General features: G+C 35.0%; 1 protein-coding gene across 6 annotated transcripts in view; it reads right to left on the bottom strand.

Moving 5' to 3' along the window:
- RtGEF (Rho-type guanine nucleotide exchange factor) overlaps positions 1-21833 on the bottom strand; it is a 334719-nt gene that overhangs the window by 86277 nt on the left and 226609 nt on the right. Inside the window, exon 16 of one of the 6 annotated variants that reach the window (XM_090411133.1) lies at positions 9709-10075. The exons of the other annotated variants lie outside the window; for them this stretch is intronic. Within the exon in view, the coding sequence (XP_090267259.1) occupies positions 9930-10075 (146 nt within the window). The 3' untranslated portion in view covers positions 9709-9929. Of the gene's footprint in view, positions 1-9708; positions 10076-21833 lie in introns of those variants that run through there. 6 annotated transcript variants of the gene reach the window in all.

Raw genomic sequence — 21833 nt, 5'->3', positions numbered from 1 at the left:
AGCTATCAACCTGGTGTATGCAACACTGAGCTCACTACTACTACCTCTTCACTGGATGAAGAAACTCAGGTGTATGAGGACAAGGTGCATTAGAGCTATTGCAGAAACTGAATATGAATTCAGCAATAGGGACTGATGGGATATCAGCAGGTGCTAAAAGAGTGTTCAGCTGAAATGGCCATTCCTTTGACCAGGCTGGTTAATGAGTCTCAGAACAAGGAAGATTCCACAGGAATGGTGCAAAGACCAATGTATCCAACAGGATACATTGGTCTTTGGCAGTGAAGGAAAAGAAGAAAGCATATCAAAAGTTCCTGTCAAATAAGTCAGCTTGTGCTCTTAGAGAATACAGAGACAAATGCAAGAATGCTAAACACTGTGTAAAACTAGCTAAACAAAAGTCATGGGAGGACTTTGGCAAGAATATAGAAAATAAATATCAAGAAGGTGGCAAAATATTCTGGAGGTTGTTGAAGAAGCTTAGGAATGGAGGAAAGAGTGCTGTAAAAGGAGTTAGAGATGATAAAGGTGACATGAAAATGCGAGAAAAAGATATCCTTGAAGTATGGAGTAATTACTTTGAAAAACGGATAAATGAAACAAGCAGTGATGATGGCACAGTGATAAAAAACACTGACCAGGCATGCAGTCAGGAATACATATCCATACTTGAGGTAGAAAAAGCCATCAAAGGCTTGAAATGTGGAAAGGCAGCAGGACTAGATGATATTTGACCAGAAATACAGAAGTATGGCAGTATAAGAGTCTTACAGTGGCTGCACTGCATAGTTCAAAAAGCCTGCACAGAGGGACGAATTTCCAATGATTGAAGTAGAGCTCTCATAGTACCCATATATAAAAAGGGAAATAAAACTGAATGTGAAAATTACAGAGGTATTTCCCTACTGAGTGTTCCTGGCAAGATCTATGCAAGTATACTTGAGAAACGGTTGAGAAGAATTGGAAGAAAAGTTTGGTGAAGAACAAGCCGGATTCAGGCCAAATAGAGGCTGTCAGGATCAGATCTTCAATTTACGACAAATAGTTGAGAAAGCATGGGAATACAACAGAGATCTGTATTTAAGTTTTGTCGATTTGGAAAAGGCATATGACAAGGTGCCAAGAGAGAAGCTATTCAATATGCTACAGTTATATGGTGTCAATGGGGCATTATATCAAGCAATACTTAGTCTTTATCTGAGTTGTAAGTCAGCAGTTAGAATTGAAGGACGTACAGGAAGATGGTTTAATGTTAAATCTGGTGTGAGACAAGGATGTACATTATCCCCTGTGTTATTCATTATCTATATGGATCACAGTATGAAGGAAAGTGGTATTAAACATGATATCAAAATTGGAGATCTTAATGTCAGCTCTTTGCTTTATGCGGATGATGTTATACTTCTAAATAAATCCGCTACAAGTCTGCAAGATTCTCTGACTAAATTGAATAACTGTTGTAATATATATGGTATGAAGGTCAGCAGTAAAAAGACAAAGATAATGAAAATAGGCAGAATCATTGAAAATGTCAACTGTGTTGTGAATGGAGAACCTGTGGAACAAGTGAAACATTTCACCTACTTAGGCACGATTTTTACTGAAGATGGTAAATTAAATATAGAAATAGACAACAGAATCAGCAAAGCTAGTATGGTACGAAGTCAATTGAATAAATTCATATGGGAATAAGAGAGAAATTAGTCGGAACACTAAATTAGCTGTATACAAGACAGTGTTCAAACCAGTTTTAACTTATGGATCTGAGAGCTGGGTCAGAATTAAAACACTTGGCCAAAAACTAGAGAGAGCAGATATGAGAGTCCTGAGAAAGATTATTAAGCGTGAACAGATGGCATCAATGGCAATATCATATTAAAAACGAGGATATTAGGAAAGAACTTGACATTGTCAGCATCCAGGAATGCGTTAGTAGAGCTAATCTCAGGTGGTATGGTCACTTAAACAGAATGGGCAAAGAAAGATTAGCAAAACAAGTGTTCTCTGCCAGGTTGGCAGCAAAATGACCCAGAGGAAGACCAAGATATAGGTGGATTGATACGGTACGAAGTGCCTTAGACGATAGAAATATCTTTCTTCTTTGAGTGCCATCTCCTATCGGAGGTCGGCGACCACCTTGGCAAATTTTGAGCGATTCTCAGCTATTCTGAGCAATCTCTCAGAGTTCATACCAGTCCACTGTCTGATATCTGCCTGCCAAGATTTTCTTCATCTTCCTTGTCCTCTTCTTCCATTTATCTTCCCTTTTATAATCAATTGAAGTATCTTATATTTTTCATTACGAAGTAGGTGACCAAGATATGCAGTTTTCCTTCTTTTTATGGTATCTAGAAGTTCACGTGATTTCCCCATTTGTTTCAGTACTTCCTGATTGGACGTTTTTGCTGTCCATGGGATTTTTAACATTCGTCTGTATAACCACATCTCAAAAGCTTCAAGTCTTTTTATTGATGTTGTCTTCAAGGTCCAAGTTTCTGCACCGTACAGCAGTTCAGACCATACATAGCATTTAACCATGCGTACTCTAAGCTTAAACTGTGGTTACACAGTGTTGATTTCATCAAGAGAAACTTTTTTCTTGCCATTTCAATTCTAACTTTTATTTCCATTTCTGGATTGCAGTCTTCATTTAACCAGCATCCGAGATATTTAAACTTTGCCACTCTTTCTATTTGTTTCCTATTTAAAGAAAGTGCTAAATTAAGAATTGGTTTCTTACTTATGACCATGAATTTAGTTTTGGTGATATTTATTTTTAATCCCATTTTTTCACTCTCTGCATTTATTAGCTCCAAAAGATTTTGAAGATCCTGAATATTGTCAGCCAGAAGAGCTGTATCATCGGCATATCGGATGTTACTGATGATTTCACCATTTACACTAATCCCTTCCTTTCTTCCTTCCAAGACTTTTTGAAATATGGCTTCTGAGTAGATGTTAAAAAGAAGAGGTGACAGCACACATCCTTGCCTTACTCCTCGTTTGATGTTAATGGAGTCTGTAATAATGTCATCAACTTGAACAGAAGCCTTTTGGTTCCAATATAAGTTTTCAATGATCCTGATGTCTTTACCATCTAATCCAATTCTTTTTAATAGTACAATCATTTTAGCATGTTGGACTTTGTCAAATGCTTTCTTGAAGTCGATGAAGCAAATGAATATTACCTTGTTTTGGTCAATACATTTTTGAAATAAGATCTGAGAACAGAAAAGGGCCACTTTTGTTCCCAAGTCGTTTCTAAAGCCGAATTGGGTATCACTGATGGTGTCTTCACATTTTCTGTATATTCTTTTTTGAATTATTTTCAGAAACATTTTGAGAACGTGACTCATTAGGCTGATCATTCTATAGTCATTACAATTTTTTGCATTTACTTTTTTAGGTAGCATGATGAAGGTTGACTGTAACCAGTCTTGAGGGATTATGCCTGTATCGTAGATCTTATTAAATAGCTTTACTAATATGTTAATGTTGTCACCTTCTAATAACTTTACTATTTCTGCCGGTATTCTATCTGGTTCTAGGGCTTTACCATTTTTAGCTGAGTTCAATGCACATTCTACCTCTGATTTTAGAATGCATGGACCTTCCATATGTTCATAAGTATTTTCTGGGTTCTGTCTGTCATCAGTAAAGAGTTCTTCTATATATTTCACCCATTCTTGTATTTTGTCATCCTTTTTGGATATAATTTCTCCCTTTTTGTTTCGAAGGATACAGAATTGTTTTTTCTTATATATACCTGAGGTCTCTTTCATCTTTTTGTGTAGATTAAAATTGTCATGTTTTTCCTGTAGAATTTCTATTTCTTTACATTTTTCATTCATCCAGATTTCTTTTGCTTTTTTGATCTTGTGTTTAATAATTTTCTGAACCTCTGTATATTTTGTTGGATTATGATTTTTATATGATCTGCGTTGATCCATGAGAGAAAGAATTTCATCAGTCATCCAATCTTTCTTTTTTACTGCTCTATTAGGACATAAGGTATTGGTACATTTCTCTATGAAGACAGATTTCAATTTGTCCCACGATTCATCAACCCTCATGATGTCATCATTCTTGATAAGTGCTAGCTCTTGATTCAGATCTTGACTCAATTTGCTTCCTATCTCTGTTTTTTAATTTTCCCAAATCAAACCTTTTTTGTTGATGTTTCTTAAGCATAGCTTTCAGTCTAAGTTGTAACTCTGCCACCAGTAGGTTATGATCAGAAGCAATATCTGCACTAGGATAGGTTTTTGTACTCTTTATAGAACTTCGAAATCGTTGATTAATTAGTAAGTAATCAATTTGGTTTCTGACTATATTCCCATTATTATCCTGTGGTGATCGCCAAGTATACAATCTTTGAGGTGGTAGCTTAAACCATGTGTTTGTGATTATTAGCTCCTCTTCCTGGCAGAATTGAAAAAGACGGTCACCTCTCTCATTTCTTGTGCCCAGTCCATGTTTGCCAACTACATCTCCACTTCTACCTTTCCCAACTTTAGCATTGAAATCACCCATGACTATGTTAATATCATATTAACATAGTCATGGGTGATAGAAATATAAGATCTGATAATGTTGGAGTCTTGACAAGTAACAGACTGATCTGGAGGAAAATTGTAGATAGGAAGTTAGTAATGATGTAAATTTTTCATGTAGTACTATCATCATATCCTGTACACCCCTTGAGGGTACATGGCAGGAATTTGATGATGATGATGCCACTATTTTGAAATCTAATGTCATTTACAACACATTAAAGAAAAATAATGCAAACATAAGAAAAGTAATAATGCAAAACTCAAGAAGAGCAAATCAGTATGGATGAATTCAGAACAAAATGGACATCCTTAAGATATATATGCAAAGCATTATTTCATTTATTGTGGTTTTATAAAGGTGCACAAATATTCTGGATCATTCTATTGGAAAAGGAGGAAGGAATAAACTACAAAGTACAATTTGTTCATCATACTCTGTAGTTTTGATTTTCTGCTGCTGGAAAATGTTTCCAAAGGAATTAAAGTTGTGGAGAATACTGATTCATTCGATTAATTTTATTAATTTTTTTTGTTCGTTCTGGTTATTTTCATCAACATCCATAAATATTTTAATATCCAGGATTTATAATCTTATTGTTATCTATTTGCTGCAATAGGCCAGGGGGGTGATATTGAATTCATGCGTCAGCAAATTGGTGCAATGAGTGCAGGGTTAGTGACTATTACGGGGGATTTTAATTAAGGTGATATCAATTGGAAGGAAAATATCACGTGGCAAAAAGGAAATGGAATTCATACATCTTCTATGAGATAATTACTTGTAACAGCACATAACAGAAGGGACACGTGGTGTGAGAGTGTTGGACCTGGTCTTGGTTCAGAGGATATATGCATAAGTAAGGTGTCCTTGTTACCTCCAGTTAGTGAGAGTAATCATGTGGGAGGTTGCAAAATTTGTGGATTTCTCTCTTAAGAAGGGGTATATACGGAACTACAGGTTACGTAATTATAACAAGCTTCGGAGTGAAGCTTGTTATAATTGCAGCAGTCTCATGGCAGAATATATTGCAGGAGGAAAGAAGTTAGCAGTGCATGGGATAAAATCAGTGGGTATCTGAGGAAGATAATAACAGATTGTGTCCCCATGGTCAGGAAGACAAACAAGGTAGGCATTAGATGGATGAGTAGAGTATCAAGCTTGATCTGCAAAAAAATAAAATGTTATGGAGAATTTACAAGGAGAAAGGTGATCAGTACACCCATGAGTAGTACAAGGCTCAAGCTAGGATGGTTACCAGCATAGTAAGAAAAGCTAAATCAGATTATGAGAAGACCTTAGCCAAGGAGATTAATGGTTCTTCCACTATGTGACAAGTAAAAGGAAGAATGAATTCGGAAGGATAACCTTAGTGGATGCTGATGGTATCGAGGTGACCAATTCAGATGTAAAAGTAAAGTTACTGAGTGATCACTTTTCAAAAGTCTATCACCCAAGTGAGAATATCTCTGTACCTGTAGCAATAACTAATGTGAGAATTTAAGTTAAGAAATCAGAGGTACTCAGTATATTGCAAAATTTAAATGCGAACACTGCTGTAAGTTTAGATGGATTATCAGCTCAGGTGTTGCATGAATGTGCAAAGGAATTGTCAACGCCTCTTACTTGGTTATTTAACTTAAGTTTGGACTCTGGTATATTCCTAGGGAGTGGAAGGAAGGCAAAGTAGTTCCTTTGCATAAAGGTGGCTCTAAGACTGCAGTAGTTAATTACAGACCAATCACCATCTCAGGAGTGGTGGTAAAAGTGTTGGAAAAGTTGGTTCAAGAACAAAATTCAAGAATGAATGGATCAGGATATGATACTCTATAGGGGCCAACATGGTTTTGTTAAAGGTTGATCCTGCCTTAGTAATTTATTAACTTTTTATAATAGAATGACATCTGAGTTGGACAAAGGAAATGGCTACATAGTGGTACTTCTGGATTTTGCTAAGGCTTTTGAAAGGATACCCCATGGAATACTGTTGTGCAAATTGGAGCAGATGGGGATGGATACTAAACTGGTGATATGGATAGAATGGCTCAGGGAAAGATACCAGAAGGTGGTGTATGGAGGAGCAGAGTCCAGGATGAAGCAGGTGACCAGTGGTGTGCCTCAGGACTCTGTGCTTGGACCATTGTTGTTTAATTTGTACATAAATTATATAGGAAATGGCTTAAAGGGAGATATTCAGTTGTTTGCTGATGATGCAAAGTTGGGTAGTGCAATAAAAAATCAAGCTGATGTTGAGAGTTTGCAGGATGATTTAAATAAGCTGGTAAAATGGGAAAAAGGAAACGGATGTCAGTTCAATGTGGAAAAGTGTAAAGTTATACATTTTGGGATTAAAAGATTATCAGCTGTGTACTACATTGATGGAACGGTACTCCAAGAGATTGATGAGGCTAGGAACTTAGGGGTGTTGGTAGATAGGGAGATGAAGTTCAGGGGGACACACTGCTAAGGCATCCAAGATTGTATATAGGATTACTTGGTTATTGAGGAACACACTAACATCCAGAGATAGAGAGGTTATTATTCCCCTTTATAAAGTGTTGATACTTCCCCATTTGGATTACTGTGCTCAGGTCTGGTCACCTGGATTCCTTGGAGATGAGGAGGCTATGGAAAGGGTTCAGAGGAGAGTGACTAAGTTGGTGGGCGATGTAAAAAATGCTCCCTACATTGATAGATTGAGAGCTCGTGGATTGCAGAGGTTGGTTGATAGGCAGAGAAGAGGGGATATCATAAAAACATTTAAATTACTAAGGTTTTTATAAGATTGATGCAGGGGTAATGTTTCAGCTGTGTGATAGTGATGGAAGAACAAGAGGTCATCCCTGGAAATTAAGGAAAAGTGTGGTTAACAAGGGCATGAGAACGAGATTTTTTGCCTGGAGGGTGGTGGTGAATGAGTGGAATACATTGCCTGTCTCAGTTGTGAATTCTTTGTCAGTAAATGAATTCAAGAACAGATATGATAGATAGTGTTTTGATAGTTTGTGTCTCCTGCGATGAGTCTAATGACTCCATGGAGATACCTTTAATAATATTCTTGAGTTCTTGTCACAAGTTTAAGATATCCTATAATCTTATTCCATAACCAGCCTGGTGTGTAAGTATTTTTCTCTTATACTCCAAAAATCATCAGTAATGGCAATCATTTCAATTTAAGCTACTGCAAACACTTTATACTTAAATGCAAACAAAATAAAAATTTAATTAATATGGAATGAAGATGTATGTATGTGTGTGTGTTTTTTTCTTTTCTTTCTTGTTATTCAATTTGAATATAACTTCAGTTGCCAAAGGACAACAATGGCTGTAATTAATCTTTAAGAATCTGAAGTATAAACATTTCTGGTTCATAACCTGAAAGAAAATATCCAACTGGCTTATACTTAGTTCATTATTAGTTTCAAAAGAGAGGGAAGAAAGAATCTTGAATTCATGTGTGAAAGTTCTTTAAAATATCAAAGCTTTGTTTTAAGAAGCCTGAATTATTATTTTTATTGTTATTTTATTTAATTATTATATTTTTAGTATTTTATTCCATAGAATTCTTGTATAGTTTATATGGTATTTACAGCTATATAATTATGCCACTGCTAATGATATTTGTACTACTCTGTAAATATTAATTTTGGCATCTTAATTTTTTGCACAATACAATCAAGGTAACACAAATTACATACTAAAGCACACTTTAAGGAGGGGAAATAACCTATTAACGGAATTAAATTAAATTATCAAATGATAATACATTCTTTGCTCTTTCATGCAAATTTCTTAATATTAATATATGCATTGCATATAATTAGTAAATGTTATGCATAATTGTGAATGACTAAATCTAATGGCTAACAGTATGAAATATGGTAAATATTATGCTGAATTATTAAAATACGGGATATCCTTGCTTAACAATGCTTTATTCATGACAATTTCATAATGCTGCAATTATTTATTATTATATTTATTAATTTTTTGCAATAACATAAAAATAATGAAAAATATTAATTTTAAAATAATACAATATATACAGCTTTCTTTTCAAATGTTTGCAATTTTAATTCTTACTCTACTAAGGAGAATTTTGGTTCATGATATGGATAACTAATATTATTTTAGAAGACAACTTTTCACTACCCAGTGGGAAAATCGCAGCTTTGCTTATCAGAGTCAAGCCTATAATATAGTGATATATTTGGTCTTCAGAGACCATATTTATGAATATAACTGATTTCTGGAGAAGGGATTCAGAAACTAAGTAACCTACAATCCAGTATATAATGCAGTAATAATAACAATCCATCTAGTAATAACCCACAAGTAATAATGTGCTACAGAGTTTTCAGCATTTGTGGGTGGAATTGTGCTAATACTCTAGCACAAATCTCTCTCTCTCTCTCTCTCTCTTTTAGAAGTTATGAGTCATGGCACAGTTGGATAGTTCTAGATGACCAATCTCTGGTGCCTCTAAGCTTGTTAATAGCACAAGTTTATGATGCCACTAATAATGACTTAAGCTAAGTATAAAATGTTTTGTGTGAAATAGGTATGTGTGTGTGGGGGGGGGGGGGGAGAAGTTCATTCTGTTTCTTTAGAATGAATGGCTTAGAGCAAAAATTGCAAAAGGATTTATTCATAGAGCTGCCAATATTCATGCTAAGTTTCAGTAAGGAAATACTGTGAGTAGGCATATTTAAATAAATTATAAGACTGGAATTAACTCACATAAAATATTATTTATTAGTATAATTTTCACCTGAATATCAAAGGCACCTTCAGTACAAAGCTAATAGAACAATAACTGACAATCCCAAAAGGTCCCACCACATAAGCTACTTAGGTGGCGCCTGAAGATGCCTTTGATACTCAGGCGAAAAGTATACTAATAAATAATATTTTATGCGAGTTAATTCTGGTATTATAATTTATTTAAATCATGCTAAGTTCAATCATCACACATACTTTCAATCATCACACAATGACCTTTACAAGCTCAGGTTACGTTTCCAAGATAATACACCAACTAATAAGACAGGTCAAAAAAAAAACAAAAAAACTTGCCTCCCATATTATTTATAACAGGGAAAAAATCAATTAACATTTTGATTAAGGATAGTTTAAGAATATAATCCATTAAGCAAGAGTCTCCTGTAAATAATTTATAAGTAATCCTATTTGATGATGGATTTTTTTTTATTTTACATTTTTAATAACCTTAATATAGAAAACATTTTTAATTATATTACAGTGAATTTCCTTTGGTCAGACTTTATACAACACAATAAAGTGTCCAAATTTGGTTTAACCCAACAACTACAATGAAAATAACAATACACTATAAACATTAATATCAAAACATGTCACAAAAACTTTTTCACAGTTTTCAGAGCAAAACTTCCACAACACCAAGTAGCTGACCTAGAAGGCACATGTGAATAATCATCATAGTCTGGATCCATAGTACCCCTCCCCACACCTCGTAACGCCATTAAGTGGCGAATGTCCACTGGGCGACGAATGATGAAGAGACATGAAAGAAAGACAGAGGATGGAAAACAAATCAGAAAATGAAAATAAAGCTATAATAAATAGTGAAGTTTATATATATATTGGGAATTTTTAATATTAAAATCTTTATTTAGGTGGTTGTCAAAATTTTTTTTTTTCTGGTTTTTTTTTTTTAACCCTTTCAATGCATCAAGTAATATCAATGACAGTGGACCTTGCTATCTGAAACCATCTTTCCACTATATTTCTACTATAAAACAATTTACTTGTAAACGTAATTAAAAACAAACAAAAATAACTGGTTATGTTTTTGCTTATACTGTAAAAATGCACTGAAATGCATATAGCAGATTTTGCAAGCACAATGATGTTAACTCAGGAAATATGTTTAAACTAATAGATTCAGAATCTTTATGAGAGCACGAAAAAATGTTCTCATATATGCCAAAGCAAATATGTCACATATCAGCACTGTTTACATTAAATTTAATTACATATCATTAAGATGAGGGAGTGGAATGAGAACTGTGGTAATGACAAAGAAATAGGAACTTACCTTACTCCATATTTTAGTGAATGATGCATCTTCACTCACATGAAACAGGTATAAAACAGAAGCATAAAGGCATGTATGTTTAAAACATAATGTAGGAGGTAAATAATAAACCAAATGAAAATTTATGCAGAGAATCAAAAAGTAAGAAATGAAAAGATGATTAACGGTTAAAAGGAAACTGATTATTATTATTTCTTGGGCATCTCCATGCAGTCAAAGATTTGCCTGAAACTGACTAACCATAGTTGACACAATACCTGACCATACTTCTCTTTATACCTCAACCAATGACACACTCTCCATCATCTCTAGCAACTCATTAATTCTTATTCACCATCCTCTGAGCAAAAAAAAATCTAATTCCAACACTCTTGTTAACCACTCGTACAATTTCAAGGGGCGATCTCTTGTTCTCTTTCTCCCTTCCTGATGCACTGAAAAAAAAGTCTTCAGTATCAATCCTATAAAACCCCTTGAATAACTCATATGCTTCTAGTCTATCAGCTAGTTTTTGAAGCCCACAGACCTTCCATTTACCTTGGTCACTCATCTTCAGATCCTCTTCACCACTTTATCCTCATGAAATCCAGGAAACTAGATCTGTGTGCAGTGGTCCAAACGTTGTCTTATTAAAATTTTACAATATACATAACCTGACGTGCCATTTTGGCTACCTTTGCAATATGTCCTCTAAATTTCAACTACCTGCCCATAATTAACCAACAAACCATTGGCCTAATTTCTCGCACTTGTTCCATTAATATAGTAGACAACTTGTGATCTATTCATCCTAAAGTGCCCATATTGAACTGACAACCATTCAGCTTTACCCGCATTGCAATCTATTTCAAGTCATCTTGCAGAATCTCAATATCATCTTCAATGACTATCCCTCTTCCCAGCATTAGCAAATAACTGAATATTTTCCCTTAAATCATTTCCTATATTATTAAACAGCAGAAGACCAAGTACTGAGTCCCATAATACTTTGTCTGCCCTCTTCCTTACTTTATTACAAAATAAAGTAAGGAAGCAAAAGACTCTTTAGTGTCACCCATGTGGTTGGGCTTAGTATTGTGTGGTATTTGTGTATATGTTACATTAGTTTTTTTGGAATCCCTGAAGATGTCTCAGTGACTGAGGCGAAATATAGGAAGTATTAAATTCTGTTTTAATCCTTTCTGAGTGCTGTATACAATCCATTAAGCCTCCAACATGAAGCAAAAGACTAGGAAAGACCTATCCTTCAAAAAACCGCATTGCCCCTATAAAGTATCATATTCCTGCCCACCTAGTCCTGACTTCTGTCTTTTACTAACTTCTCCAATACCTTAACTATCACTTCTGTGATACGGATTTGCCTATAATTTGTAATTTCTGTTTTGGAGTCTCCTTTATGCAGCAGGACTATTTTGCCCTCTTTCCACTCCCTTGGCACCTTTATAGAACTGGAACTCAAATATAACAGTCAAAGGAGGCACCAATTCCCTTGCACATTCTCATAATACGAACACTGATATGTCAGCTAATTCCAGCCATGTTTGCATTAAGGATCTGCAATATCATAAGCACCTTCAATTCAGCCTTGAAAATACCCTGGAATACCTCAACCTGGACAGTATATACTTGCAAAATGATCACTCAGTAATTCTACTATTTCATTTGCTTCTGTTACCTCCCTACCACCAGCATTCATTAAAGTCATCCTTTTATCTTGCCACATAATGAAAGAACATTTTCATATTTCTTCTCACTTCAACAGCTATAGACAAAGAAGAATGGATGTCAATTTAATGTGGCAAAGTTATGTATTTTGGAGTGAAAATATTACCAGCTATGTATCATATTGATGGAACTGTACTCCTGGAAATTGATGAAGCCAGAGATTTGAGGATGTTGGCAGATAGGGAGTTGAAGTTCAGAGGGAATATTGCAAAAGTGCCTAAAACAACTCATAGGATTAATATAGTAGACAACTTGTGATCTATTCATCCTAAAGTGGACATGTTAAACTGACAACCATTTAGCTTTACCCACATTGCACTCTATTTAAAGTCATCTTGCAGAATCTCTACATCATCTTCAATGACTATCCCTGGTTATTGAAGAATACCCTGACATGCAGAGATAAGCAGGTTATTATCATTCCTCTTTATAAGGCCTCATCTGGATTACTGACATAGGTAATGTTGCCTGAATTTCTTGGAGATGTGAATGAGGTGGTGCAGATTCAGAGGAGAGTGATCAAGATGGTGGCTGCGTGATGTTCCATACAAGGAGACACCGAAGATTTGTGGATTACAGAACTCGTTGATCAGCAGAAAAAGGAGGGATATGATAGAGATATATGTTGTGTGTGGGGAGGTTATAGGATTGATATGAAGGAAATATTTCAGTAAATGAATAATGTGATGAAGACTAGAGGTCATATACAGAAAGTGAGTAAGGGTGTGACTAGCAAGAGATTGAGGATGACTATTTTTTGATTAGAGAGTAGTGAATGAGTAGAATAGATTAGAAGAGTTCAGTTGTGTGTGCTTTGTTGGTTAATGATTTCAAGGCAAATTATCATTATCAAAGTTAATTATCATTTATCATTGATAAATGATAATTAACATTTTTGAGATGGACCTCCAACAATGAGTCTACAGACTCCATGGAGGCACCCATATGTAATAATAATTCCCAACTTTTTCTGCAACTCCTGCTTAATGATGCTATTCATCCATCCAACTCTTATCTGATTTATCCTCCTGACTCTCTGGGTATACAGTTTGATACTGTTTCATCCTTCAAACACCTTTAGAACACTTCCCATGCTACTAACATCTCTCCCTCCCTTTGGAATAGATGTTAGTAGTGTGGGAGTTTTGGAAGGGGAGTGTCATAATTACCATGTAATCCCACATATACCCCCTTCATAACAGAAAATTTTACATCTGGCAAATCTCCCAGATTAAGACCACATATTTGCTTTCCCCAAGCAGAGGCAGTATGGCTACACTGGTTACTGCTAAGTTCTCTGAGACTATGACCAGACCCAGCACCCTTCAACTTGAAGTCCCCCTCCAGTAATTTTCTGCCATTTCATTCTTGCTGCCACTCATATCACATGCACCCACCCTCACTTGTCTCACACTTTACTTGCAACAACCGCACTAAGATTCACTCTTGTATTTTGTCTATCGCCATTCAACTCACCCTCACGTACACCAGTTTCATTTTCCTTCCACAAATCTTTCACTCTATGAAGTAGCAAACAAAATCACCATACTGAAATCACCTACCATTCATGATGTACAACACTGTTGTATTTCATGCTTTTAAAACTTTACAAATCAGCTAATCTTTCCTAACTTTTTATTATATATATAATTTTTTTTTTTTTTGTTAGGAAATTCATTGACCTTTTTAGTTATCTTACGATAGCTACTTAGGTGGAGCTTTTTTGGAATTGTCCATTATTGTTTAATTTGAGCTTAAAATGTACTGAAGGTAAAAATTATACTATTAAATAATCTTTTTACACGAGGTATTCCGTTATTAATTTTGTATTTATATGTCTGCTCACGGTACTCCCTTATTAAAACTTAGTAATGATTTATCTCTTTATATGACACTGTCTCTATGTAACATAGTAATCTACTGCTTATCTGACCTTCAAAGGATCGACACTTGCACGTCAACTGACTTCTGGTAGAGCACTATGTAATTATACTTCAATTATTGTATAAATGGCACATTACTGTATCCACTAATTCACTGGATACTACATACTAATCTGCCTGGCTAACTAAGTTTATGTATCTGACAACCTCACATTTCACTTTGTATTATTTGTGCACTATCTGAACAACATACTTCCACATCATTCATTGTGGAATCTAATAAAAACAGTACACTGCTTTTTGCAGATGTACTCATATCAAAATCTGGAAACCAGTTCAACTTTGATATTTTCAGAAATCTCATGAATATAGAAAGATACATGCTAGGTTTCATCATTCTGAAAAACAAAAACATGGAGTTGAATCATCATATAAGAATCTCCTCCCCTCCTCTTTCCATTTGAATACTATTATTATACTAATACGTATTCAGGGCTTGAAAAATGTACTCATTGCTCATTCATGATGAGTGAGAATTTTTAGCCGACAAGTAAAAAAATCAAGATGAATTCGAGTTTAATTGTCAGTTTTATTCATGTAATTTTTTCTTCATATACTAATAAACACACTAACATATAAGCAGTCAACGTATTTGTTTCAACTTTGGTAGTTATATAGGGTAAACACTATCCACAGCATTAACTTATATATATATATACATATATTGACTAAATCTGTGATTAAACACGACTATGATATATTAGGTAACCATGGAACACCCAGGTTTACATCAAACTAGTAAGCTATTTGCCTGATTAGTGAACCAGCACAGAATTTTTCAAGCTCTGTAAATATTACAGTAAAAATCTTCATTTACTATTAAGCTTATTTCTTTTATTTTTTTTTTTATTTCTTTAAGCTTGACTTGAACTATTGGGCAATTGTTGTACAAGATCTTCCTTATAATTCTATCCTAGCTGTAAGAAAATATTTTGCCTAATATAATTTACTATGATGTATTAACACTGGAGATGGAATGAATTAATCATTCCAAAATATTTACTGCTTTACTACTATTAGCAATAAACTAGATTTTTAACATGTTACATATCAGTATACTGTGAGAATTATAAAATTACATTTGAATGCTGAATTGCTTTGCTTAAGGGTTGCTTTCTTGCAGTGGTTATAGGAGATCTTCATATTTTTAAGTGAATCCAACTAACAAAAGTTTATATTGTATATTTAGTAATATCAGAGTTGAACTTAATGGCTAAATAAGTCAGAAACCCCGCTCTAAAGATCAAATACAGAACTTTTTTCAAGCTACTTCTAGCCTCCAATAAGCAGGATGGTGAGCCTATAGTGAATGATAATAGTCATCTAAAGACATTCACAAAACTTCCATGCCCATAGTAGGATTTGAACACAGCACACTGAGGAATGAAAAATATGGCTTCACTGACCAATATAATACACAAATACAAAAAGTACAATACGTGCCAGTACTCTCAATAATAGCTGGCACATCAAGATATTGTTGAAGGTATATAAAATTTTATCTTATTTGAATATATGTTTAATATCAAGCTAGTGTTTTCTACCTTCTTTTTTTATATGGTATGCACATGAGGATGACAGGTTTGTCAACAGTGGAGAGAGCTTAATTTTTTATTAAAGGATATGATATGATGCAAATAAGAGTATTAGAGTAAAATTCTTACCCGGAAAATTTGATACCTTATACTTTATTTTTATTTTAAATGAAACATTTCTATACAGAATATAGTCCATGTACATGTTAGGTCATATTTAATTCAAATGTTAAAATACATCAAACTGAAAATGAATTTAACTAAATTCTACTTTTTCAAGATATTCTTTCTACAATAGATAAGCTGGAATTATTCTCTGTGTGAGAAATGCTCATATCACAAAGAATAAGTCTTTGTGATTACCATTTGGTGAGCAATGAACTTCATCAGCCAGTGCAGGACCACCTCGTAGCTTATTGGAGGCTTGAAGTGGAATGAAAAAGCTCCATGGTGTCTCTAGAACAGGATTTCTGACTATGTAAAAAAATAAATAAATAATACAATATATTTGTGTGTGTGGCCTACACCTGAAATTATTCTCTCACCAGAATATGGGAATAATTCAAGAATTCCATTTTTGAAATCTTACTCAACAATCTTCTTCTTCTTCTTCTTCGCGTTATTTCCGCTTCCTATGCAGGGTCCACGTGTTACTTAGATGCGACTACCTGTTAGTACTACTCCCAACCGACTCGTCGCCTGGTCTGCCGCTGGGGGGATATATTTCTGACTGTAGAGGTTAGTTCACGGGGCCGGTTTGCCTGTTTGCGGGATGAAAAACGCCAGATAAACTGGCGGAAAAAACCCTACTGACCGCGCCCAAGACCGGCTAACTTGGCTATGCCTGAGGAAGATCCTCAAATTCCTCACGTCTACAACGGGAATCGAACCTGGGACACTCCTTCCCCAGGCATATGGTTGCGAAGCGCAAAGCCACTAGGCTAACCGCGCGGTCAAATCTTACTCAACAATGCAATAGTAATATTACATTTCAAGCAAATAAACCAACAAGCATAGGAGATTAAATTTATTTAGATTCCTATTATCCATATTAAAAATTTTTGAAAAAAATTACCATTCCAAATTTTATATCAACAATTTTTTTATTCTCAGAATGAATAATTTTGTTTTGAATAAAATAATCTATGAGTTTTATACACCACTGCTATCCTACGGGACTAATGCTCTACATTTTCCCAATCATGATTAATAACAAGAGCAACACAATCTGTCTACTTAATAATGTCATGTCGACAGCAAAATGCAGAAGAAATGCTGTATTTCAGTCACCCAAATGGACAATGTCAGTAATCCCACACAAACATGAAGTAAAATCACAAGTCCCATTAGAATACTCTAATGCTTCATTTGAGTATTCTAATGGGACTTGTGATTTTACATATAATAAAGTATGAAAAGTTAGCATTTCAAATTGCTGGAATACAAATGCAATTTTCTTAAACCTTCTCTTATACCCCCCCCCCCCACACACACACACAATGGATTTCATTCGTTCTTTATTCCATTCATTCAATCTGTAATAGTGTGTTAACAATTTATTATATTCACTTCACATAGGAGATAAAAAAAAATTCATTATAACACCAGATGGTACTATAAGTTCTGCAACAAAAAAATTCTATTTAAAAATCTTAGCCTATTTTCTTGTTTGATTTTTTTTTTTTTTCTACACATGAGCTGAAGTTAGAAGTTTATATTCAGTTTATTTTCCATGCTATGTACATTCAGTTAAAATCATGTTGATACTCTTGGTATTCAATTAACTTCAAATCATTGATTAGAGCAGATCTGTCCAACGTTTTGAAGGTGTGGATAACATATAGAACTACAAGTGCCTCCGTAGTGCACATGGAAGAAACAGGACAATTTGCCATTTGATTGGAAAAGACCAGTTTGATTTTTGTCATGAAGAGAGGAATTTTTATATGTATTTTTATGAATAAAGGTGAGTTAACCCAATGTCTTAGAGAAGCAGCATAGTTTCCCCTAAACTCAGGTCTTTCATCCTGCATATAGACAAACTAAACAAGGAACGAATGCAATTAATAGATAAAGATACTACTAACAGGCAGTGTTTGTTTACAATGTTTTACCCTTTTCAAAATAATTAATAAACAAAATGCCTTTAGCATCCCAAAACACCGATGCCATGACCTTTCCTGCTGATGGAACCGACTTTGTCTTCTTTGGCACTGAACAACGAGGTTCTGTCCACTGTTTTGACTGCTGTTTGGATTCTGGTGTGTAATTGTGAATCCAAGTCTCATCCATAGTAATAAATCAATGCACAAAATCAGTTTTATTCTTGTTAAAACGCTCCAAGCACTGTTCAGAGATTTTCATGCAAACGCGTTTTTGATCCGCTGTGAGCAAGCGCAGCACCCATCTTGCACAAAGCTTTTTCATTTGCAATTCTTCATGCAAAATATATTCTACACATTCTTTTGAAATGCTCATAGTCTCAGTAATTTCACGCACTCTGATTCGCCGGTAATCCCATACCATATCGTGCACTTGATCAATGATTTCTGGTGTTGTTACACTTTTTGGACGTCCTTCACATGGATCATCTTCAAGGCTGGTATGGCAGCTACGTTTAAACTCGGCAGCCCATTTCTTAATTGTTCGAAAACAAAGGTGAAGTGTACCCATAAACTTTTATGAATTTCGAATGAATTTCTTTTGCCATTAAACCTTCTTTTACAAAGAAATTTATAACTGCATGATACTCAATTTTATCCATTTCAAGGGATACAGACAACACTTTTGCTTCAGACAGCTATATAAAAAAACTACTTGATAGAATGACTTGCAATTTCACATCGATGCTTATGACAGATGTACCAACGTAGGGAGAAAAAAAAATCTGGCTGATAGTGTTGCCATCTAAGGTCGAGGTCAAGAACTTTTTAGACTGCCCTCATATAATGGATGATTCCAGTTGGACTAGATGACTGGTTGTTTTTCTTCAGAAACCATAAAAGATGAGAGTTAACTATCTTTTCCAGAATCTTGCAAAAGAAGCTGTCAAGGCTGATGGTTCATCAGGAATTTGGTGACAGATGTTTATCTTATAATGGATGTTATCAAGTCCAACAGCAGTTGGGAAGCATTTAAGCAAAGCAGCCTTCATTTCTTCTGTGAAGCATGGCCTGTTGTGTTTGTATTCTTCAATACCACTTGAAGGAAAAAGAATTTGTTGCTGTTGTTCTGCTTTTGCACTTCTGGGAGGAATTTGGGGGAGGGGGATGGTTAAGGAGACGGCTGATATTTAGCAAATATCTTGCCTGACAGCATTGGCAACTGTGCATCTATTATGCTCAAGGATGGAGAAGTCCCAAAGTACTGTCATTGCTCATTATGAAAGATATTTATCTTTCATAATGAGCAATTTCATAATATATCTAAGATTCCTTTTAGCTCTGACAATGGATGTGTCTTGCTGCTCAGGTACATTTGAAAGCAATGATGTTTGCTGTTATGTGGTATTTATGAAAGCTTCTCCAAGCTTTCTTCTGTGTTTCCTTAGCTGTTGTGCAATCAACATTCCATCATGGTTTAGGGAAACATGGAAACTTTTGGGAATTGCAGTTGTGGCAACTTGTGTAATACACTATGGCAAGTGGTTCACTGCATCACTGATAAGAGATGAGCTTACTGTCACAGAATCAACTGTTTATACTTATTTGAATGCACAGCATTCAAATCTTATCTAAAGCTGGCTACCCTTATCGGCTCTGTCAAGAATCCTCTGCCTCCTCTATCAATTCTAGGTGTCTACAAAGTTCCTTGTTCTTGCAACTTATCTTATTATGGTCAAAGCGAGAGATCTGCTGACATCTGCCTAGAGGAACATAAAAAATAAATCTGTCGTCATAAGTATGATGAGTCAGGGCTTGCTGACCATACCTTCAATACCTTGCACAGAATCAAATGGAAAAAAACTACCACTTGATCAGAAAATATACAAATTTGAAAGACTTTTTTTTTTTTTTTTTAGAATCAGCGTCAGAATTAAAAACCGACCTAATCTTAATAAATATGGTTGTATTAATCTCAAAATTTGGGAAACTTTAATTCTTAGGCCTCCTGCCCAACAGTATCCATAGAGGGTACCCCTCATAAGACTGAGTTTTTAGTCTAACCATTTCCACTTATTGTTTGTGTTTTTGCAATTTTAATACCGTTTCCCTGCCAATGTCTCAGTGACTGAGATGAAATATAGAAAGCTGAAAAGTTTTTCACTTGGTTACTCTAAGTGTATGCAAACAATGTTCGTGCATGAAGTACCTTCACGACTGGGCTAATTGTATATAGAGGCTAATGATTTCACATCCTGCCTTAGTATGCCATAATGTAAAGCACACACACCTTTTCAGACATGTATAATGTTAAGCCTTATGGGAAGGGCTACTATCCAGACTGGTTTTGACCTTTATTGAGGTATGTTTAAAGTGCAGGGATGCCACTCCAAAAAGTGAATGATCTACAAGATCACTTTACATCTCACTGAGTGACCCTAAAGAGTCACTACTAAACTTGTTACTCCTGACCTGAATTACTCCAGGGCAGGAAACTCAGTGGTGGTTCCACCCAGTGACAGGCAAAAACCCACCAACAAGTAGAGCCTCTTTACTCCACAGGAATTACGCAAACCCAATGACAAGTATTAATAGATGTCATCAGTGGGATCCAGACTTAGAAGAGATACCAAGGTTGAAGTAATGTAGAAGTCATATATTATCCATATATAAGTAGTCAAAAGGTGTCACACCTTATTATCAAAATACCCTGGATTAGAGATAGATGTTGAAAGGTTTTTCACATGGCCTTACAGATAACATGAATGTATTTCATGGGCAACATTTATGCATAACTGTATGATGAAAAGAAAATACATGATAAATAATTATCTGGAAAAAATAATTTAGTTGACTACCAGTATCAATTTCACGAGCATAAAGTTAAGCTGCATTTTGATAAAAGCCTAACTAGCATTCACAAAACAAAGTGTATGGATTAAGGGAGCAAACACATCAGACATGGTAAATAACTTTAAAATGAAAGTAGCACAAATATTTCATATTGAAAATAACAGAACATCAGTGTGAAATAAAACAATTCAATGCAACAGATGTAAGGATCGGTTAACCAATGAAATTACTGCTGTGTGCTAGAAGGATCATATCAATAATAATAATACACATTTCTGATATTTTTATAGTATGAGAATCTCCCAAAATTTCAGGACAGAGAGAGGCAATCATTACAATTCAAATTAGGCTTGAGTAAAAGGGCTGGAGAACTTTCTCTGACAAAACTTTCATATTTAAAATTGCTTCTATGGAGAAGGTAAGTCTAATTCCATCTCTCTAGGTTTAGAGACACCAAACCTACTTCCTGCCCTTTTATATAGGAATGTAGTAGTAAATTATCTGCTGAATGTGACAAGGGCTGTGGCCAATTCCATTAAAGTTTTAATAGTGGGAAGCTCTTGTAAGGATGAAGGAGAAGAAGTAATCTATTAAGAATTTGACACTAATTCTTTGGGAGGTATGATGAGTAGAACTCTGATGTATATATCTGCCAGTGAAGGTAGGTTTCTGATATTCACTGGCCAACAAAGTATCAGAGGCCATGTGGATAAAAAGGATGTCCAAGAAGGGTCCAACTTTTCCAAACATCTCCTTTTTTCATAGTGAAATGGATGCAGGTTATCGATTCAATGTAGGAAGGTGGTTAGTTTACTTTCAGAATAAGACCAGACAGCAAATATCATCTATACAGCAAACCCAGGAAGAGTGGTAAGAATGAATGGTTGAGAAGAGAGTATCTTCCAGATGGTTTAAATAATAATTTGCCAAGGGTGGAGGACAGAGGGCTTTCCCATGTCTGTGCCTTAACTCAGTTTACAGCTCTTATTTTTCCAGCTAAAATATTCCAATTATATAACAAATTCAATTATCTTTGCAATAT

This window comes from Typopeltis vanoorti, chromosome 21 (genome assembly GCF_054136105.1).
Source record: "Typopeltis vanoorti isolate ZY-2024b chromosome 21, IOZ_Tvanoo_1.0, whole genome shotgun sequence".
NCBI classification, from domain to species: Eukaryota; Metazoa; Arthropoda; class Arachnida; order Uropygi; family Thelyphonidae; genus Typopeltis; species Typopeltis vanoorti.
The sequence above is the reverse complement of the archived record's forward strand: the minus strand, read 5'-3'. Positions and strand labels throughout refer to the sequence as shown.